General features: G+C 38.7%; 1 protein-coding gene, 1 non-coding gene and 1 pseudogene across 2 annotated transcripts; 2 read left to right on the top strand and 1 right to left on the bottom strand.

Moving 5' to 3' along the window:
• Window positions 1-5,226: 5,226 nt before the first annotated feature.
• Window positions 5,227-12,645, top strand: LOC125314959 (disease resistance protein RUN1-like). Its single transcript, XM_048278482.1, has 6 exons — window positions 5,227-5,768; window positions 7,076-8,159; window positions 8,290-8,589; window positions 8,779-10,377; window positions 11,831-12,111; window positions 12,519-12,645. The coding sequence occupies exons 1-6, from the start codon at window positions 5,227-5,229 to the stop codon at window positions 12,643-12,645; spliced, it is 3,933 nt and encodes a 1,310-aa protein (XP_048134439.1).
• Window positions 12,646-18,974: 6,329 nt separating this feature from the next.
• LOC125314228 lies at window positions 18,975-21,321 on the bottom strand (annotated as a pseudogene).
• A 136-nt stretch (window positions 21,322-21,457) lies between these two features.
• Window positions 21,458-21,564, top strand: LOC115727133. Its single transcript, XR_004013655.1, has one exon. It is a non-coding gene; the product is annotated as a small nucleolar RNA R71 (small nucleolar RNA).
• The last annotated feature ends 2,235 nt before the right edge of the window (window positions 21,565-23,799 follow it).

Here is a 23,799-nt window from a genome sequence, read left to right as displayed (position 1 = left end):
AGGGAAGATACTATCTGAACAAATTCTATATAAGGCGGGAAAAAGAAATTATATCTCACAACTCAACTAAATTTAATATATTCTTCAAGCGTAGACCTTAACTAAGCGGAAATATTTGTATAATCATTATAATTCGCTGAGTCAAGTGTTCCATTTCTCCTAAGATTTCACATATTCACGAGATTACAATCCCACTGACCCAGCGAAGAGATGTATTCTTCCTGGGCATGTTGACTTCAGCTTTCTATTTCCGAGTTTGTCTAGAGGAGGAAGCACGATTTGGCAATAATAAAAGGATCAATAGTAAACTGTGCAATCGCAGAAATAGAAAGTTAAAGTCGAGTGCGGCCCCTCCACATTTCATCAGTACTTGTCATGGCTTTCTTATGCTGACTCGATCCCTATTGGAGAAGTCGCGTATGATATATATGAGTTTGATAAGCAAGTGGAGATATACGCGGATGCGCGGCCAGCATATCCCAGGGAGTTTAATTGGGCTGACACTATAATGGTGGAGCTATATGAGGTTCAATTTGCTTTTACGTGTTGGAATAGCAAGGGTTACATTGATGTGGGGGCATGTTACCATCTCTAATAAATTATAGCTAGGGAACATGGAAATGTAACAGTGATGCGCATTTCAAAGGGAAAGTGAATCAGGCCTTAACTCATCTAACTAGCTAGAAACTTTCAAAAAAATTAATGGGCCATTCTACAAAATTTCTCTAGAAATGTTGGTACTTTTCTAAATCAAGCAACATAAAAAGTTGGTTGGTGACTAAAATTAGTTGATATTTAATATGACGAAAGTTGGTACGTCAGTCTAATTAAGGTTGGTGATCTTTAATAGAAGTTATTCACTTCAAAAGCGTTGGTCAGCCACAAAAATATATGTCGATGGTTATTAAAGGCTCGCCCTATTTCCACCTCTTTATTGGCTCATGATACCCCCTTTTATATTAATTAACTACATTACCCCTTTTAGGTCCTATTCTTTAATTAAGATTATTTTTGACCTTGTTTCTTGTTTCTTTCTTTTTTATTTTACTAAAGGAAAACCTTGCCCACACCCCTTCCAAACAACTTGTTTTTTTCACCCTAACCGTTTCTTCCACATCCGTATATATTTTTTTCATCTTAGCTGCTTCTCCACACCCTTACATTTCAATGTTTTCTTCATGTTTGTCTTCTTTTGAAATTATTCTCCATTATTTAGGAGGACTTAGAAGAACTCAAAAAATTTGAGTTAAGTAAAAAAAAATTAGTTGCCGAATATTTATACCTTTCTATATTTCAATGGATACCTTAGTTCTCATTTTCATCATAAATTTAATGCAGAGTTGCCAACTATGACCATTGAGCCAAACTTGACATTGATGTCTCTTGATGATTGACAAAGTTGGAGGTTGGTACATATAATTTCTGTGAAGCTTTTATTCTTATTATTGGTGTTTGCCCTGTGCATTCAGCATTGCTTTACAATATCTTCTCAAACACCAATGTTTTATAGAGAGGCAGGAGGTAAATGTTCTCTATTTGAAAGATGAAGATGAATCAAGAAACGATGAAAGCTCATCAGTTTCGAGTGATTTGAGTTGGTTCCATGTTGTACATGTGCTGTTGCCAAAGGAGATCATTACAAGGGTTGTTGCTGATTGCCTGGCGGAATTACAAGGCCTCCTGTATTAACTAACAAGCTTTTGCAATTTCCTATGAATACAGGTTGTTCTTTTTTTGAGTTTACTGTACACTATGACACCTTACAATGCCTTTGGTGTCACTTTGGTTTTGTCCCTGTTTGAGACGAATAATCTGGTTCAGACACCCATTTTATTAATCTTTATAGCATCATCTTGCCTTCTTTTGAGTGGTCCGACGTGAACATGAAAAAATGTGATTAATTTGATCTATACACAAACGAATTTCGAGTAAAAAATTGTGATTAACTACATGTATACACTAAAGAATTTTGAGTCAAAAGTTCAGATAAAAAAATCAAGTTGGGCCAGCTTTGCTTTGCATTCATCCATCCAAGCCCGGACGTTCCATGGGCTTTGCTCCCCACGAAGGATACAGTTCTGTAGCAAAGTACAATCAATTTGTACTTCCACGTTTCTCACACGAAACACATCTCGGTCAAACTCTTCCTCCACGAACTGCAGACAGCGAAGCAGGGCTAGGGTTTCGGCTGCCGCGGCAGATCTAGCATAAACCGAGCATGCGAAGCCGTTAGTCAAGGTCCCTCTGTGATAGCGCACCACTCCCGCCACGGCCGAGTCCTGCGAGCTCTCCGATTTGGAGCAAGCTAGGTTGACCTTTAGTGACCCCTTCGCTGGCATCTGCCAAGTACGAGGTGAGTGGATTTCTTGCTCTCTCTTTCTGTTCCAATTGGGATTCCATCTCATAAAGCTTGACTGTGCTGTAATTGCATGGTCTATGGTACCTCTCAGGTCTAGCGGGTACGAATGAAATATGAAGGCATTCCGCGATTTCCAAATCGATCACAAGATGCCGGCGATTTCCTAGTTCGAGACCAGGTTCATTTTGGAATCAAACCATTGTAACATCCACTTATCCAGGCGCGTGATCGGTTGGCCTATGGAAATAGGTTTGATTTTCATTATGTGTGAATTTATGAGCTGTTGTGAATGTAGATTTAGTTTTTTTTTTTCATGATAAAAAAGGAAAAGATGAAAGAAGAAAGAACAACTAAATTGAATCAATCCCCCAACCACCCAAAAAAAAAAAAATGGCTTGACTTCGATGGTTCTCGACTATAATACGATTCGGTTGGTTTCATTTTTCGGCAAATCATACTTATGTAGGTCGGTTTGATTTGACATCCAAACTGCACCAACTGTACCGTGCTCACGTCCTAATAGTTTTCAATAAGGAAATAAGAGTGAAAGATTTGCGCAGCTTTTTGCTTTTTAACATGCAGGCATATTTTATGTGAAAACGCGAGCAGTTATATCCAAGTAATGATAATGTTAACAAAAGGCAAGCCATGAAGGCAAATATATATATGCGCGCGCGCTAAGGGAGTGCTTATCTGGAGCATTTTTGGCAGAGAGTGAAGCAAATCCAGTTTTTATGAAATGAAGGAAATTTTTCTAGTTAGCTAGAGAAATCTTATTTGGAAACATTTTGTTAGAGAATCTCATTTTACTTATTCGAAAGTTCAAGAGTGGATTCAGAGAATAGATGTACAAGGAAAGGCTAAAATACACTATAAATATCAAAATTTGTGTACGAACCTCATTTTAATGCTGAAACTTTCAAAACGATGACCTAAGTGCCAAATTTTTTTTAAAAACGCTCACCTTTACCGCCAACTTCGGTGAGTCACATCAGCTCAAATATTAATGAAAAAATTAATCACATCAGATTTATTGCAAGCCATGTCAGCTCAACTATTAATAAAAAATAGGCCACGTCCGATTTGACTTGACATGGCTCGTCGGAAATCCGACATTACTTATATTTTATTAGTATTTAAACTGACGGGTTGCCGAAGGTGACACTGAAGTGAGTGTTTTTTTTAAAAAAATTGATATTTAAGTGATCGTTTTGAAAGTTTTGGCGCTGAAGTGATCGTTTAAAAAAAATCGGCACTTAAATAATCATTTTAAAAGTTATGGCACGAAAGTGAGTGCCGTACATAAAAATTGATACTTGTGGTGTACTTAACTCACGAAAAAGACACTTGAAAGAAATTGGGCGTGTGAAAGTTACACCTCCATGTGTTTTTTCAATTGGTCTCCACCTTATTATTTTTTAATCCATCAACCGTATTGACTGTAAATTGAACGCTGCACCTGCTGCGAAGGTTCCTATACGCAATTTTTTTTTTATGGCAAATGGGTCATATTCAAATGTCTGAAGTGTAATAATTTTTTAAAAATAATTCTTGACGTGGCCATGCCATAGCATGTCCTGTTCATGATGGAGAAGACAATGTTTCACAATTGTTATGATAAGGCCACGTCCCTCCAAGTTGGTAATAATGTATTACCATTGTTGTTGATTTCTGAACCGATCACATGGGCTCCAGATTAGATCCGATTACTAGAAAACTCTAAAGAATCCTTTGGTTGGCTAAGTCAATTTTAATTTCCCGAATGTATGGGCGGTTGGCTCATATCTCAGGTCTTTGTGAAAAATTGATGATATTTCAATAGTCCTCTGAGAAGTTTTAAAAAGTTTTGGTCGTGTCTTCAATATTAAAGTCACCGACTTGCATCGAGATCTACAAAACATCTCTGGCTTGATGTCTGAACTGATCAGATGGACTCTAGATTAGATCCGAATATGCCACAACTCTTTGAATCTATAGGTTAGCCAAGTCAATTTTAATTTTCCGATTCGATTGGTAATTGACTCATATATCGAGTCTTTGTAAAATTGATGGTACTCCAACGGGCCTCTAAGAAGTGTTAAAAAGTCTTTGTCGTTCAATTTAAAGTCACCTACTTGTAACGAGATCTGCAAAACCTCTTCGGCTTCTTTTGAAATTACCTACAACTGGTACAATGTGCTAGCTGAAAAAGTATTAGAACCGCGCCTATTGACCGTGCTAAAGGTACATTTTATGAGGAAATTTGACTAGTTAATTACAATTAATTACAACAAAAAGCTAGTCATCAAGGTGAAGAGACCATTAAAAATACTCTACTGTGAGAAGTAAATATATGCTTAGACAATGCTTAGTTAGAGCATCATTCTAAAAAATACAGCAAATCCACTCTTTGCAATATGAAGGAGATTTTTCCAGTAATCTAGAGTCCCATGAGTTATCTTGAGAGTTGATTCGTTAGGGATATTTTGTTATTTTTATATACATATAAGGTGAATTTGACATATCGCACTGGGATTTTAATAAGTTCCAACTGTAGATATAGATAGGACAATCATAAAGATTTAAATGTTTGAGAATCATATCATATTCTCTACCTTTAGTAAAATTAATAATACTTAATGGTCCTCTAGAAGTCTGAAATGTCTTCGTCGTGACTTCAATATTAAAGTCACCGACTTGTATTGGGATCTGCAAAACGTCGTCGACTTCGTGCGAAATTTCTTATACCCAGTACAATTTGCTTGATGAAGAAGCGTTTCAATAGTGCCTGTTAGAGAGAGAGAGAGAGAGAGAGAGAGAGAGAGAGAGAGAGAGAGAGAGAGAGAGAGGGGTGACCCTGCTAAGTGCGAAGTTCAGCTCCTAATCCTATGGCGAACTCAGGAAGTGAGTACGAGGTGTTCCTCAATTTTTGTGGGATGGATACCCGCCGTGGATTCACCAACACCCTCTACCATGCCTTGATAGATGCTGGGATTCATGTTTTCATCGATAATGAAGAGATTCCACGAGGTGAAGAATTTAGTACGGAGCTTCTACAAGCAATCGATGACTCCAAGCTCTACATAACCATCTTCTCCCCAAACTATGCTTCGAAACACTGGTGCCTCCGCGAGCTTGCGAAGATGGTGGAGAATGCCTTTGGACCTGAAGAAGATGGGAATAAGAAGGTGGAGAGCACCTCTAAATCCGAGGAAGATGGGAATAAGAAGGCGATATTCCCCATCTTTTATAACGTGAAAACTGATGATCTGAAGTCAAACAAGGGTTTATATAACAAGGCCATAGCGGAGTTGGAGCAAAAGATGGTGAATCAGAAGAGGAAGGTCAGCACAGAGGAAGTAGAGAAGTGGAGACGGGCTCTCCAGAAAGTCGGTGGCATCCAGGGATGGGAGCTGGAGAAATATGATGGGTAATCATCTAACCACCACTATTTTAAATCATCAGATATCCTTAAAAATTTGGCTTGGGTTCATCTTTTTTATACTAACTGGATCCATTTGTGTGTGAAGATTCACACTGTATGCTAGAGATTTTGATTATGAAACTGGATGCAGTTGCATTTTTTAACTTCATCTTTTTTGTTTTTTGTTTTGTTTTTTTTTTTGGGATGCGCAGAAATCTTGATTCTTTTACTTGATTCAAAGATCAAACATTTCTGTTCCTCTTTGCCTTCAACTTAAACTTGTAATGGATATTCAAGTTTTGAGGGTAATGTTTATGTCAATCTTGTTTTTACTGAGACAATGATATAGTGAATAACTTTTTAGCGTCTTTGAACACGATGAACATTCAGAAAATGAAATTACAAAACTTAATGTTGCTTAGTATTTTTATTTCACTAAACAATAAAAAAACTTCTTCTTACACGGTTTTCATTGGTCGTTATTCGACGTTCTTTCTTACATCCAATAATATGGGAAAAGGACACCGCAAGTGCCATAACTTTCATGTGGTGATTAATAAAGTTTCATAATTTTTTTTTCCAATCACTTGAATGTCATAACTTATGAACGGTGCTCACTCGAGTGCTATAATTTTTTTTTTCGAGTCACGTGAGTGTCATATAGTTTTTCAATCGATCATTTGAGTGCCATCACTTTTTAACGACCTTCAATGACGGATTTTTGGCACTTGGTTGAACGTCTTTAAAAAGTTATGGCACTTGGCTGAATGTCTTTAAAAAGTTATGATGCACAAGTAAATATATTTAAGAAGTTGTGGCACTCATCATGCAAAAGTTATAGCGCTTTGAGCACCGTGAAAAAATTATGATACTTATGGTGTCCTTATTCTCGATTAAAAAAGGCGTCAAGATTAGATTCCTGGGTCCATCACTTTGACTGATTAGGATATACCTATCGATTAGTTTATGAGATTGATCGACAAAAGAGATCCGACGAAGACTAGATAGATATTTAAATAAGAAGCACTTATTTACATACTCCTTTTTGTCGATCTCGTAACATAACAATAATACATTCTGATTATGCCATTCATTCATAAGATGATAGTCTCTTACATGGGAACGATTCACTTGGTGATGTTTGGATTAACATTATTTAAGTTAATCTGGTTAAAATAAGCCGGCGATTATATAATAAGTTGATTTCCTCCAAAAGAGTTTTGACATCGCGTTCCCACCCGATTGCTTAGTAGATATGCAAGGAAATGACTTTGTTAGCTTTTCTCAATTCAAACTGTTCGACTTTATGATAGCGATGGGCATCTAAGCGAGACGATTGTTGAAGAGGGTCTGAGGAAGCTCCAGACAAGACACAGAGAAGTGACCATTGATTTAGTTGGAATGGAGAATCGAATAGCAGACATAAACAATTTATTAGATGTGGAATCTGGTGATGTGCGGCTCATTGGAATTTGGGGGATGGGCGGCATGGGTAAAACAACACTCGCTGAAAATATCTTCAACGAATTATGTCCTCACTTTGGAAGAAACTGCAGCTTTCTTGCTGATGTGAGGGGAAGAATGGCACAAACTAATGGGTTATTCGAGCTACAACAAGAATTATTGTCTGATATCTCTTATTCTAGAGGGGCTTGCAACATTGGTGACACTAATCAAGGGATCAAAGCGATTCAACGCACACTTTGCAGCAAGAAGGTACTAATTGTTTTGGATGATGTCGGCGACAGCAACCACATCCGAAACCTAATCGGAGAGAAGCTTTTGTACTCTGGTTCTAGGATAATTGTTACCGCTAGGTACAAGAATGTTCTGGTTACCAACAAATTTGAGTTCAAGGAATATGAAATGGTGGGGTTGAGCAATGATGACGCACTTAAACTATTTAGAAGGCATGCCTTTAAGGTCGACTCTCCTCCACTGGATTACCTCACTCTTTCGGGAGACATTGTCTCTACTACGGGTGGCCTACCTTTAGCTCTTCGAGCAATAGGTTCATCACTTTTTAGTCAGGAAGACATTGAAATATGGGAAGAGATGCTAAAGGAGCTGAGGAAAATACCTCATGATAATGTATTGGAAATGCTAGAGATTACCTATAATGCCTTGAAACCTGGTCAACAACAGATATTTCTCGACATTGCATGCTTTTTCATCGGTTCCGATGAGACTAATCCAATCTACATGTGGAAAGATTGTGAGTTTAGTCCAAAAACTGCTATTCGTGTCCTTATTAACAGGTCCATGATAAAGGTTTTAGACAATAATAGATTTTGGATGCATGACCAATTTAGAGATCTTGGAAGGGCAATTAGTAATCGGGAGCGCAGCAGGTTTTGGGCTAGAGATGACATCATTCGTGAATTAAGAATAGCCGAGGTAAAGTATGGCCAAATTTGAATCGAAAATTGCTTAACCTCTTATGCTTCATCTTTTAATTCTCTTCGACAAAATATATTTTGTTTGTTATTGACAAATTCCTGCTCTTGCTCCTCAATGTCATTGGCAGTTCAGCACAAGCGTACAAGCAATTGATTACAACAGCGGGTCATGGATTGAGGAGGATCATAAGCATCTACCTCTCACTTCAGAGCAAATTAAACGGCTCTCACATCTTCGATTGCTGCAGTTGCGTAACATAACCTGCCATGGCGACTTTAGAGGCTGTCTTTCCGATTTGAAGTGGATCAACTTGGATTACAAGGATCAATCGTGTTTTACGGCAACCAATTTCAATCCAGAAAACGTGGTTGTGATGGCAATTTCTGGTGAAGCTTGGAGAGAACATGCGGTCATAAGCCTAGTCGAGGTATGTTAGAATCACCTTAGTCTAATTTTCTCATTCAATCAAGGACAAAATTTAATGAATTTACAATCTAATTTTCTCATTTAGTGTGAGGATCGAATGATAAACGATATGAGTTGGGAGCCTGAATCCACATTTATTTCTTGTACGGACATCCAGTTCCCTGTGCTGATGTTTCATTGGCTTTTGTAGGGTGCAAGGAAATTGAAGGCTCTCACTCTTGCACGTATCCCGTCGCTACATAGGACACCAACCTTTTCCGAAGACTCCGTTTTGGAGAAGTTGACTTTTGATAACTGCGGATATTTGAAGGAAATTGATTGCTCTATTTGGAAACTGCGGTGGCTGACCGACTTGAGTCTTGAGTACGGTGTGGCACTGAGAAAATTGCCTGAACAAATTGGCGAACTAAAGAATCTTCAGCACCTCTCTCTCATGAGTTGCAGGAGCTTGACGGAACTTCCCGACTCAGTTTCAGACTTAAAATCATTGGCGAAGCTGAATTTATCACACACGAGCATTACAAGATTACCAGATTCCATTGGTGGGCTACAAAGCCTGTCATCTCTCGATCTATCACAGACAAGCATAGCGAAATTGCCTGAGACAATGGGCAAGCTCAGTCAACTCCATACACTGGACCTACATAATTCTGATATCCAAGAGTTACCGAAGCTCCCTGGAAGTTTGACCACTCTACGGCTGAGATCTAGGTCGTTGCAGACTGTCCCTGACCTCTCAATCCTTACTAATCTAGTTGAGTTGCTGCTATCCGATGCCTCTGATATGAATGGAAAATCAAACATAATTCAACCTTGCGACTTGCCATGGATTGGGAAGCTATCCAAACTGAGGAAGCTGGAGTTGTGCCTTTTAAACGTCAACGCAACGTCTACTGATTGGGCTTCCCTTACTCTGCTGAGAAAACTTACTCTCGAAGGACTAGATTTGCAAATGCTGAAACGACTTCCGTCAAACTTGAGAGTTCTAGAGCTGGATAACACTCGAGTGAAGCAAGTAGAACTCGATGGGCTGCCTCAGTTGGAAGAGTTGGCTATCTCCGGGTCTGAACTCATCACAAGAATAACAATTCCATCAAGTTTGAGAAAATTGAGAGTTGCCCGGGTGTATTCTTGCAACAAGCTAGTCGAAGTTCAATTTCTCGGTGTCTTAGAATCGATAGAGACATTATGTATTGGTGAATGCGAATCTTTCAAGAGGTTGGTTTATCTGTCGGAGGGGGAGCCAGGGTGCAATGAGGCACAAGCTCCCGAGTTGACTGATGGTTGGGGGCGAGTTTCCCTTGTCTCAAGCTCCCTAAAGATGCTTCAGCATCTCAACCTGACGTGCTGCCCAGAGCTACAGGAGATTCAATTTGTTTCAACGTTCGAATCATTGGAAGGAATTGTTGTTCGAGAGTGCATTTTGTTGAAAAGGTTAGGGGGTTTGTCAAACTTGAAGAATTTGAGGCGTTTAAAAATTGCAAACTGCGAGAGCCTGCAGGTTGTCGATGGCGTTGACGAGTTGGAGCGTTTGGAGCAGTTGGAAGTTTATAGCTGCCGATCAATGGAGAAGATTATCGATGCATCAAGCTCAAAAATACCGAACGAGTGCCAGGTGCAGACGAGGGATTGTGGGGAGTTACTCGATACTGGTCCATATGCTTCTGAAATCACTTGGAAGTGTTACAGAGAGAAGATTCTGAATGCACCAACACAAGCATTGGACTTGGAGATGGAAACAACTTCTTCCGACTGGGAAACAGAAACAGGGGATCCTCTGTCGGAACAGGTGCGCCTTCTTTCCCATTCATAGATCGTCACTGTTTCTTCCGCTTTATTCGCTTTTTTTTTTCCTGCTTTATTCTAGTGAAGAGAGACAATGAAATGATTCTGAAATGTGCAACCATGGAAAATCTCATTGAAAATCCCCAAAAATGCCCATCTTTCTAGGAATCTTCATTTGCCATACGTGTGTCCACTTTGAACGCTGACTGCATCTGACTCAGAATCTATGCTCTCCTTCCTATTTGTGCTTTTAGTTCATTCTGTTCTATTATCACAGTTACTCCAATGACATGGAGCATATTTTTAACCTCCCCCATCCCCCACAAAAAAAAAAAATAAAATTGATGAGGAAAGCTCTTCATGTCTTCTTTTTTACTTAGTATAATCGATATTGTGCAATAGGTTCATGCAATCTAACAAAATCACGAGATACCGGAAAATTAAATAAGAAATAGATTCAACACACTAACTCTTACGCTTTCTTCACTGTCAATGATGGAATTACCGTGCCTCGTAACAAAACCTTCTAATTCCTACCCCAACCCACTAGAATAACAGCTCACAGATGGACCACTCTCTAGGTTGCCTGCTTTACGAACTTACTACCACGCTAAGTGAACTGCTTTCTCTGAAAACCAATGTAAGGTTTATCATCCCAGAGAATACTGGAGGACCCATTCCATGCATGCACAGGCTGACCATGTTAATCACCAACAGCATGCCAAAGATCAAATCTAGTACTACACCTACACATGACATATACCTCTTAACAATCAACAGTAATATCATGTGAAATACAAGATATATGCGCGACCTTCTCTGCTACTATATGTAACACCCTAACTCATCCACCTTCACTGGTTACTGCAAAGCCTCAAGTCCGCGCTCACGACAAAGTATCTATCTATAAGTGGCTATAGAATAACCCCCACTCTACAAAGTCTTTCACCTCATTGGCACTCTGCTAATCTTTGTGCTCTTTTTGCGACTCCATCTATTTTCATGTACACCATTTTGATCTTTCTTTATAATTGGTTACACACTCCTATTATAGATTAAAGCAAACTCATCAAACGTAATGTCTTTGCCAATCATAAATCTAGGTAACAGCTCATTTGCATCGTTTCTTGTGTTCCTTCTCTTCACCCATGTCCATAGTTTAGGAATTCGCACCTCCTAGCCCTTTGCTTCAAATGTGCCATCTTTCACATGAGTATAAGTAGGGCAATTACACATCTCAATCCAGTGTAATCAAGCAGCATTCACAAATTCACATATCTTCTGAGAATCTTGCCCTTAGCTTCAATGTGCCATCCATTCCAATTTGAGGAAATGAAGGTATGCGTCTTTGTTAAAATGCTGCTTGATTCAAATGGATTTATGTTCGATTGATGCTTTAGAAAGCATTCTTAGGGTGCTTAACTGTGAAGAAAACCCTTCATGTTGATTCTTGCTAGGCGCATGCGTTGGGGACTTTTGAACTTCCTTCTCATCAGCAAGACGATGGTGACGAGGATGACCACGACGAGGCCGACGGCATGGAGGATGAGGATGACAAGGACAACAATGGGCATGAGGTTTTGCAGTCATCTCGTGGGCCTCCGCCGATTTCTTCTGTGGGCGATAACGATGGGAACAACGATGTCACTGAGGAAGGCAGAGGCAAAGGTGACGGGGAAGACGATGAGGACATGATAAGGACTAGGAAGATAGGGACGATGAAGAAGCTGAAGAGGAGGTAAGAGATCACAACAACATAAAATTCAGCTGAAATATGTTCTCTTTCAAAATTTGTGCTGGTTTTTTGAACCGCTGAAATTAAATCTAGCAATAATTATTACTCTAGATCGCGAGCTTGCTGCAATGGAAAACTGTGATTGAAGAAATTGATATTAAAACTGGCGGTTTTGAATCTAAGACAACAGCTTTCTGCACATGTACTCTGCTTTGCCCTACTTTCTTCAAATCCTTGTATCTACTGATTGAGTAATTAAAAAAGCAATAAAAACAGTCACGTCAACAATTTCTATTAGTCAACTTGAATAGTAATAAGGGATTATGTTGATTCTTGCTAGTTGATAATGTTTGGGTGCTCAAACTAGAAATTAACATCATAAGTTATTTTGGGATTTCAACAATGTGCAGTGGGTTCTGTAGTTGTCTCGAGGGCCTCCGTATGTTTATTCCTTGGATAATGACTGGCAACGATGAGAAAGAGGAAGAGAGCAATGATGACGAAGCCGAAGAGGAGTTAAGAGATGGGATAGAATGACCTACTTGGCTTCTTTTTTCCTTCGAAATGTGTGGCGAGATGACTATGACAAGTTGTTGAAAGAGTGTTAAAACCCATATCCATCTAGTCTCATGAGCCGACTGGCGAAACTACCTAATTTCTTTTGGTTCTTGTCAGGTTTTATTCTTTTCCTTTTCAATTGTTTATAGTTTACTTGTCAATCTATTCCAATTCAGTGTATGCATTTCATTAGGTGGAGAGGTGTCCCCATAGAAACACGCTTCATGTATTTGTCTTTCCTGATATTGTTCTAGACTCACTGGTTTACCACTTCATGACTCAGAATTATAATAAAAGCCAAGACGAATATTCTTCTTATTCCCAGGGCAAATCCTTCATCCTTGGCCTTCCAGGCAAACAGGTGATTCCCAGAATTCTTCCCCTAGAGGGCTTTTTCAGGGTTGATCACATTATGGGCTGACTCCAATTTTCTCGTGAAGGCAGGCCCGATTAATTAGGGCTTCGTGTCCATCGCCAAACCTAATATCACTACCCCAATTCTTGCTCGTTTTTGAAGTACAGAAACAAAAAAAAGGAACATCGCAGTGGCAAAGGAATTATCGTGTTCAATGTCATACACAAATCTCCCTAGTTGACGTGATGGTCTTTCAAAGAACCAATTAAAGACGGCAATTTTTACCGCTCAGTTTCCGCCCTTTAAAGAACTAGCCTCAACGTGAATCAAAATTATTGTTACACAAATCTCCCTAGTTGACGTGATGGTCTTTCAAAGAACCAATTAAAGACGGCAATTTTTACCGCTCAGTTTCCACCCTTTAAAGAACTAGCCTCAACGTGAATCAAAATTATTGTTTCTACCCAAACAGATAAATCAAAATTTGAAAAAGCCTAGTGGCCTTACTAAAAGAATGAACCAAAATCCATGCACGATGGCTAAAAGGCAAAAGAGGGGTCATCAGTAATAGATAAATTAAACAAGAACATATGCAAAAGAAACTAAAGTAGCACAAAAGAAGGGCTCCAAGAATAAAACTCTAGGAGGCATCGGCACTTTCTGATTGCTGCCGTATCGTGTCAAACACTTCGACGCTCTCCAACATGCGCTCAACACATGGTCAGCGCTCTAGACACACCAACGATACACGAGTCCCTCAACCCGACCTTCCCATTTTGACACACAAGAGGTCAATTTTAACTATTTTCAATAAATTAAGGATCGAAATACAAATTTATCAAAAATATATATACTTAATTTAGATGCCCAGCTGATTGCATCGTAGAGTGATAAAAAAACAAACCCTAATTACTAACTATTGATAGTGATAAGAAGGGGTCAAACCATAGGGAAAAAATAAGGACAGATTTGAGTTTTTTTTACGAAGTAATTTAGTATAATGCTAGAATTTAGTTAATTAAAATAAAGTGTAAACAATTACGAGAAAACTATCGCCTTTGAGTCTCGAATCCACGATACGTTCTTATTTGATTAGTCCCTTTGTTTGCACTATCAAACCTAACAAGCTAGAAGCTTGCTATAATCATGAAGATAATCCAAGACCTAACCTTGTTATAACCTATCCCGTCGATCACTATCGTCTTTCGCTTTTCAAGCTTAGCACGCTTAGAATCGATCAAATATAGATTATCATCGGCCTTGATCATAAATTGCAATTAAAACTATTGCTAGGGTATGAAATTAGAATCAAAGAAACTAAAATCATAGACTTGATTTGACAGTAAAATTCTTGAATGAAATAGATGAAGGCATAGTCTCTCCCAAACAATCAAGTGCAATACCAAAAACTAAGTAGAAAGTTTAGAATTCAAGCAAGAAGTATTGTTTCATCTACACTCAAAGACAACTGAATAAATTTAGCTACTCATGGATGTGATTGACGGAGAAGAAATCGGAGAAGAAGCCATGGCCGAAGTGAATTTGCTGCACGTTGCTTTCTTTGCTTTTTGCCTCTTCTTCTTTTTCTCACGTTCGTCATCTCCCCCCGTATCTGCAGTAGTCCTCTCTATTATATTCAGGGATCTCGTCGTAATTGGCTTTGACTTCGGCCTATCCTCTCAATCAAGAGCGGATGGAAATCCAAAACTGCTAAAGGTAAGATTTTGCAAAATTCACTATGGATCTTGGATTTTAGGAAATATTAGGTTTACAAAATCTCTGCAGCTAGAGAATATTGCAAATTCAGTCTTCCGCTCCGATAATCAAAATATTAGCCAAATAAATTAATTTAATTATTAATATTTATCTGAAACCCATATATTAGATACAATTTTTAGGCATAAATATGGACCGAACACACTCCCCAACTTAGACTTTTGCTCGTGCTCGAGTAAAAAGGAAAAATCACACCATACTTAAAAACTCAATTAAAGCAAGGACATCTTCTACCCTTCTTTAGCTAAATACATTAGTAAAGTCCATCCATAAGTCAAATGGCAAGACACAAATCAACTATTAATCAAACCATATCACACTAAGCTTAGAACAACAAATTCCTCTCACCCACCAATAAGTTATCATTGACATTCAGCACGCCCATTGAGAATTACACAAGCCACGAGATTATATGAGTATCATCCTGAAATATATTTTTTTTCTTGTTCTCTTTTTTTTTTCTTTTTCTTTTTTGCACATAACTGCATAGATTCTCTAGTCCATGCTATGGTTTTGACCCCTTAAGCTTTCTAGATGGTCCATGCAATGAGCTTAAGGTCAGCTACTCTCAAACCGCAATGGGGCTTTAAGGAACTAGGTGAAACACCCCTTGGACTTACTTGCTCGAACCAAAAAGGCTTCAAGCCAAAACAAGACCAAAGAGTTCATAGCAACATTAGGAAATTATTCAGCTGAGCCTACAACTGTTTGACGTGAAACTTCATGGTTTTAACACAAAGCCCCGATTACTAGGAAAAAGCCGCTATCTCTTAAGCCGTACAACAACTTAACAGTTTGACATGAAACTTCATCTTTGTGACACAAAGCCCCGGTTACTAGGCAAAGGCATCTATCAATCAATGCTTGCAAAGATTCCCATACATACTAGTGTTTACCAATAATGAGGATGCTCATAATGTCAATAAAAACCTATTCGTAGAGAATGTGCTAAAGCTTGTACAAAGCTTAACTCAACGTAATCCAATTAATAATTAACTTTAATCTAGCCTCAAAGTAAATTAATGGACTAAACTAATGCATCCAACATTAAAAAAAAATAGAAAGACATCAACCTCGCACGAAAAGAGACTACTGGATGGATTAATTTCAAATAATTTGATTTTTTTAAAAAGACACTATATCTGACTATCCTCCCTCCCCACCTTAATTGACATTGTCCCCAATGGCATGAAGAATTAAAGAACAAGAAGGAACAATACAACCTAGGGAAAGGAAGCTTGAATCCTGCATGTGAAAATCTAGAGAGAAGCTAACACCTCAATTTACATAAGCCTTGTATATATAAAGCCTAAAAAAACAAAAACACAAAACACGTAATTGAAGTAAAACTGAAATAATATGAAAACAAATACTCAAACCGTGGGTTGCCTCCTAGAAGCACTAAGTTTATTGTCTTCAGCCAAACATGGATGAGATCACTCCTCAAACATAGGCTCTACCAAAGAAGTGGATTCAATAAGTTGACCATCAGCAAGGCCATCAATATAAGATTTTAAGCACTGTCCATTCGCCTTAAAAATTTGTCCGATGCTAATATTTTGAATTTCTATAGCATCATAGGAAGAAACTTGAAGAACTTTGTAAGGTCCATACCAACGAGAGCGAAGCTTGCCTAGAAATAGATGATGTTTAGAGTTGAAGAGCCAAACCTTTCGATTAGATTCAAAGGTTTTGCGGACAATGTGTTTGTCGCGGAAGACTTTAGTCCGCTCTTTGTAAAGTTTAGCACTATCATAGGTATCATTTCGCAGCTCCTCTAATTTCCCAACTTGAAGGCGGCGATGAGAACCAGCATGAACCATGTCAAACTTGAATTGCTTGATCGCTCACATGGCTCGATGCTCCAACTCCACCAGTAAGTGACAAGCTTTCCCAAATACCAAGCAGTTTGAAGACATGCCAATAGGAGTCTTGTAAGCAGTGCGGTATACCCGTAATGCATCATCCAAACGCAAGGACCAATCCTTGTGATCAAGTCGAACCGTTCTCTCGAGGATTTTCTTGATTTCCTAGTTCTAAACCTCCACTTGACCACTTATTTGAGGGTGGTATGGTGTAGCTACTCTATGATTAACTCCATACTTTTTTGAAAAAAAGCCCAAAGTTCTTGTGAACAAAGTGAGAACCTCCATCACTAATAAGAGCTCGAGGGAATCCAAACCTGCTAAAAATGTTATGCTGATATATATATTACCAACGCACAAATTTTATCACAACTTTGTGGTCATTAGTACGAGTAGCAACTGCCTCGACCTATTTAGAAACATAATGAACAGCTACTAATAAATACTCTAGATCACAAGAACGTGGGAATGGTTCCATAAAATCAATCCCCCACACATCAAATATCTCAACAAGAAGAACTGGGGCAAGAGGCAACATATCACGCTTACTCAAGTTATGTATTTGCTGACATCTTAAACATTGGGAACAAAATTTAGAGGCATCACGGAAAAAGAGCAGGCCAATAGAAACCACATTGCAATACCTTCAACGCCGTTTTCTTAACCCCAAACTGTCCTCCACATGCATGGGAGTGGCAAAAAGTAAGGACACTAGCAAACTCAATGTCGGGTACACATCTACGCACAATCTGATTAAAACACTGTCGGAAGGCTAAAGTACACTAGAAGTGTCAAAAATTGTGTACGGCGCTCACTTTAGCGTCAAAACTTTCAAAACGATCACTTAAGTGTAATTTTTTTTTAAAAACGATCACTTAAGTGCTAACTTCTTTTAAAAACAATCATTTGAGTGCCAATTTCAATTTGAGATGACGTGACTTGCCGGAAATTCGACACGTATTTTTTTTTATTAATATTTGAGCTGACGCGACTTGGTGGAGTTGACACCGAAGTGATTATTTTTAAAAAATTTGGCACTTAAATGATCGTTTTTTAAAAAAATTGGCACTTAAGTGATTGTTTTGAAATTTTTGGCACTGAAGTGATCGTTTTTCAAAAAATTTGGCACTTAAGTGATCGTTTTGAAAGTTTTGACACTAAAGTGAGTGCCGTACACAAGTTTTTGCACTTGTAGTGTACTTAAGCCACTGTCGGAATAAGTCAGCGTCCTTCCAAAAATATAATTGAATTTGAGAGAGGAACCGATCTTTCTCTTGCGTACTCCATCCAACGGGGAGTTGACGTGTAGCCAAATAATTAACAATGTGAGCAAACCAGGGAGATGAAGAGCTAAAAACAGCAAACAATTGCTCATCTGGAAAAACATCATGAATTGGGACAGTAGTGGGTTGATCAACAATAATGTGAGATAAGTGATCCACCACCACATCTGTAGTGCCCTTCTTGTCTTGGATCTCTATGTTGAATTCTTGTAGCAAAAGATCCACCGAATCAGTCAGGGTTTGGTGTCCTTCTTTGCAAACAAGTGTCTCAGGGCTGCATGGTCAGTATAGATTATCACTTTAGATGCCAACAAATAAGAACGAAATTTATCTAAGGCGAAGACAACAGCTAACAACTCCTTTCTAGTAGCGGTATAATTAATTTGAGTTGCAGAAAGAGTTTTGCTAGCATAATATATATCCGTAGGCTTCTTGTCCAACCTTTGACCTAAAACAGCCCCTACTGCATAATCTGAAGCATCACATATAATCTAAAAGGGTAAAGACCAAATTAGGTGGTTGAATCACAGGTGCTTGTATCAAAAGTGAGCGGAGTGTGTTTAAAGGACTCAAACATGCATCATAAAAAATAAAAGGAGCATCCTTTGCAAACAAATTACTCAAATGTCTAGCAATATTACTAAAAGAAGGAATCAATCACTTATAAAACCCAGCATGCCCAAGGAAAGATCTTACATGTTTCACCGAATTAGGAGGTGGCAGGTTTTCAATAAGTTCAATTTTTGCAGGATCTACCTCAATACCATGCTATGACACTATGTGTCCTAAAATAATACCTTGGTGCACCATGAAGTGGCTCTTCTCCCAACTAAGGATGAGATTCGCTTCTATGCACCGCTACAACACCTTCCTCAAATTTTGCAAATAAACATGAAAAGAAGATCCAAAAATAGAGAAATCATCCATGAAAACCTCCATATACTCACCAATCATGTATGAAAAAATTGCTATCATGAAACGCTGAAAAGTGGCTGGGGCATTACATAGCCCAAAAAGCATTCGTCGAAAGGCAAAAATACCAAAAGGACATGTAAAAGTGGTCTTTCCTTGGTCTTCCGGACATACCGAAACTTGATTATAAGATGAATAACCATCAAGGAAACAAAAATAGCTCTGCCTTGCCAATTTCTCGAGAATTTGGTCAATAAAGGGTAAAGGAAAATGATCTTTCTTAGTAGCAACATTTAACTTACGATAATCAATACAAACCCTTCACCCTGTAGTAGTACGAGTTGGGATCATATCTCCCTTTTCATTGGCAACCACAATAATACCACTTTTCTTAGAAACTACTTGCGTAGGACTAACCCACGCTATCAGAAATAGGGTAGATGATACTTGCATCAAGCCATTTGACCGCTTCCTTTTTCATCACTTCACGCATGTTTGGGTTTAGCTTTCGCTGTGCATCACGGAATGGCTTTACCACATCATCAGTATAAATATAATGCATGCAAATGGGTGGACTAATTCCCTTAAGATTTGCAACCGACCATCCAATAGCTGCTTTATGTTCCTGAAGCACCGCAATCAATTGACTTTCCCGTTCAATGGTCAGATTAGAAGCAATAATAATAGGTAAATTATTGTTTGGACCCAGAAAGACATATTTCAAATCGCATGGAGGATATTTCAATTCTAAAGTAGGAGGCACCTCAAGAGAGCATGGAAGAGGTGTGGACGATAGTGTAGGAAGTGGTTCATATTTAAGCGTCCAAAGATTCAAATTACTTACCTCTTCCTCAATGTCATCCTCTTCAGCGATTCTTGGCTCATCTAACAACCATTGGGACATGCAATCCTCCACCTCTGCATCAATTGCATCTATCAGAAAACAATCCTCATCCTTTTGAGGTCCAGTGGCTGCATTAAAAATATTTAGGCGAAGCTTTTTGTTTCCAAAAGAGATGTTCATAACTCCTGATCTGCAATTAATACAAGCATTAGCAATATTCAAGAATGGTCGACCTAAGATAATAGGAGGTTCTTTACTCGGGGTTCTTTACTTGGGGTTGACTCCATGTCAAGCACTAAAAAGTCAACAGGAAAATATAAATCATCAATCTTGACCAAAACATCCTCTAACATACCCCTAGGTTCTTTCACATATCTATCAGCAAGTTGCAATATCATAGCAGTTTTTTTCAACTCACACAGAGCTAGGTAGAATATTCACACTTGCTCCCAAATCAAGTAAAGCCCTCTCAATTTCAACATTCCCAATGAGACAAGAAATGTTTGGCGTACTGGGTCTTTAAGTTTAGGAGGAAGTGCCTAGAAAGTACAGCACTGACCTGTGCCGGCAAGGGAGCTGTATTTGCGTTGTCGATGTTCAACTTACACTAGTGGGTGCACAAATCTTTTAAAAATTTTGCGTATTCCGGAACTTGTTTGATTGCATCAAGGAGAGGTAAATTGATATGTACCTGCTTGAAGAGATTCATCATCTCCTCCATCTTCACTCCTTTCTCATCTCCTCCCACCAAATTCGGTGCCTTCAAAGCTGCTGGAAATGGTGCTTTTAGTACAGAAGTATTTGGCTCATCTTCCCATCTAACTATCTTCTCTTTCGTTTTTTATTGAGTTGAATTTTCCTTCACTGTCTCGGCATCATTGATCCTCTGCTTTTCAGTCTTGTGCATCTCTTTTTCATTGCGCAAAGTTATGATTGATTTTGCTTGCTCATGATGCACTCGGCCACCGGGTTGGTTATTAGGGTTACCAACCACTTGACTCAGCAATTTCCCTTCTTCCCTTTGATTGATCGCTGATGCTAGCTGGCTCATCTACGTCTCCAACTTTACAATAAATTGAGTGTGCGAATGGAGAAGTTGATTTGAGGCCTCAAGTCCTTGCAAAGCTTGCAGTAACTTCTCTTCAAAAGATTGTCCATTCGGTGTTGGTTGAGGAGCTTGCGAGGCCTGCACATTAAAAGGAGCACGATTCGTAAAATTACTTACATGAGGTCTAAAAGAGTTACCTTGTTATTGTGGTGGTTACGTTCAAGAAAAGTTAGGATGGTCTCTCCAACCGGGATTGTAAGTATTCGAGTAAGGATCGTGATCGGCCTTGTTAAAAACTTGAGCTGCCTGAACTTGCTCTTGTGCAGAGACTGCTCCTTGTGATGAACCTTCACTTGAATATGTTGAATCTAAAGCATATACCTCATGTTAGGGTTCTGTCCTTGAAGTAACAATTGGTCAAATCGTCGGGTCAATGCGTCAATCTTGGAGTCCACACTTGCAACCTTGGCGTTCACCTCCATAAATTGACAAACTTTGAACAAGGATTCCCTTTTTGTGGTTCCTGAGTGGCCCTGCTTCCTTGATGAAAAGACATGGTGCATGGAATTCTCACTTAGCATCTCAAATAGTTGCCATGCCTCGCTTGCATTCTTGTGCAAAAAGGCGCCTTCACAAGATACATCCACCATATGTTTGTGCCTCTCATGGAGTCTATCATAAAAGCTCTGCACTAGTTGCCACTTGGGAAATGCATGTTGTGGGCAAGAGCACAACAAATCTTTGATTCTCTCCCACGTCTCATGAAACTGCTCACCATCATGTTGATAGAAGCTTGCAATTGCGCTTCTAATCTCAGTAGTATGCCCAATGGGAAAGTATTTCTTCAAGGATAGGAGCCGTAAATTTGCTTGGCTTTATCTTTTAGTGAAAAAGGGAACAGAATAAGCTTTAGCGCCTCATCAGAAAAGTTTTGCAACTTCACAGTAGATTAAATCTCCAGAAATTCATCCAAGTGTTTGTAAGGTTCTTCATTACCGAGACCGTGGAATAAGGGTAGCATCTGAATGACACTCGACTCAATTTCATACTGTGCTGCTGCAATTGTTGGGACTTGTACCTGCGAATTAGATGTGTATGTGGGAGGAGTGAAGTGATCACTCAAAGCTCTCTACTGTTCGGCTGTTAGTGGAGTGTTGCTTTCTACTAATTCAACCTCTCCTGCCCTCAGATTTTGTTCCTTCCTAATTTCTTGGTCTAAATCTGTCAAGGTTGGATGTACCGAGCAACGCCCATGCATAACCTGGCAAAAAAATAAAATAAATTAAAATAGCAAAACTAAACTACTCACGCAAAAATAAAGAATCGTGCCTTGAGTTTCCCCGGCAACGGCACCAAAATTTGATTGTCTTAGAGTGATCAAAAATAAATCCTAAATGCTAACTATAGATAGTGAAAAGAAGGGGTCGAATCACAGGGAAAAAAAAAAGGACGGATTTGAGTTTTTTTACTAAGTAATTCAGTCTAATGCCAGAATTCAGTTAATTAAAATAAAGTGTAAACAATTACGAGAAAAATATCGCTTTTGAGTCTCGAATCCACGATTGGTTCCTATTTGATTAGTCTCTTTGTTCACGCTATCAAACTTAACAAGCTACAAGCTTGCAATAATCATGAAGATAATCCACGACATAACCTATCTTGTTGATCACTATCGTCTTTTGCTTTCCAAGCTTAGCACGATTATAATCAATCAGATATAGATTATTATCGGCCATGATCATAAATTGCAATGAAAACTATTGCTTGGGTATGAAATTAGAATAACAAAAACTCAAATCATAAACTTGATTCAACAATAAAATTCCTGGACGAAATAGATGAAGATGTAGTCTCTCCCAAACAATTAAGTGCAATACCAAAAACTAAATAGAAAGTTTAGAATTCTAACACGAGGTATCTTTTCATCTACATTGAAAGACGATAGAATAAATTTAGCTACTCATGGATGTGATTGACAGAGATGAAATCGGAGAAGAAGCCATGGCCGAAGTGAATTTTGTTGTAACTAGCATTATCACCTAGAGGGGTGAATAGATGAATATAGCGTATGTATCTCAAATCGATGCGGAGTTTAAATTAGATAAACTTGTGGCTTGACCCTCAGATGATGATCACACTCAAAATGCAATGTGCGTTGGATGTGTAGTTTGACTATCACAATATAAGTATATAAACAAGTGTGAGCCAGGGATGGAAAAAACTGTGTAGAGGATTTATAGTGGTTCGGCTTTATTCAAGCATACGTCCACTTCTTCAGACCGGCAGCTAATCGGCTGGATTTCACTAATAAACTGCTCGTAGGTTACAGTTTAATGATCTCTCTTGAGACGTAGGACTCCACACCCAATGCTAAACACTCTCATGTATACTTCTAAGAATTATAGTGAATAGATCAAGGAGACGATAAGAATTGGAGCTCTCTCGATCTTGAAATTTAGAACACTATTCCCTAGATAGTATGGTTGATTGGAAGACCATTAGAGAAATGGATAAAACAGCCAAGCGAATTAGAAAAGAAAAAGAATAACGTGGTCAGATCCTGGGGTCGTTACAAAAAGTTTTCCACAAAGTCATTTTTCTAGATAATGACACTATGTTCTGGTGTTTAGCTGAAACCTAAAAATGACTCGAAAAATATTTTTCACCGTTCAGTAAGAAAAATCGAATTTCATTTCCCTCCATGCACTCTTTTAATCATTTTTATTTTTTTTTTCTTTTCTCCTATTCTACCGATCGCCAGCCACGGCGATAGCTAGTGACCGGCCGTAGGTGAGCTCGAGCCTCCGCATAGGCTGTCGAGTTCATTGGCATTGGGCGAGGCCTCGCCTCGCCTCGGCCTCGCCTCGCCTCGCCTCGGCCTTGCTCTAAGTTGGCGACACTCGGCCTCGCCTCGTTAGGAAATATGAGGAAAAATATTTTCCTCTTCTAAAAAATGGAAATAATTTTCGCCACATTTGAATGTGTTTTTTATATGAGGGAAAAATATTTTTCTTGACTATTTATTTTTTGTGAACCGGATGCTAAAAAAT

Source organism: Rhodamnia argentea, chromosome 1 (assembly GCF_020921035.1).
Source record: "Rhodamnia argentea isolate NSW1041297 chromosome 1, ASM2092103v1, whole genome shotgun sequence".
NCBI classification, from domain to species: Eukaryota; Viridiplantae; Streptophyta; class Magnoliopsida; order Myrtales; family Myrtaceae; genus Rhodamnia; species Rhodamnia argentea.
Note: the sequence above shows the minus strand (reverse complement) of the source record. Positions and strands in the feature narration are given on the sequence as shown.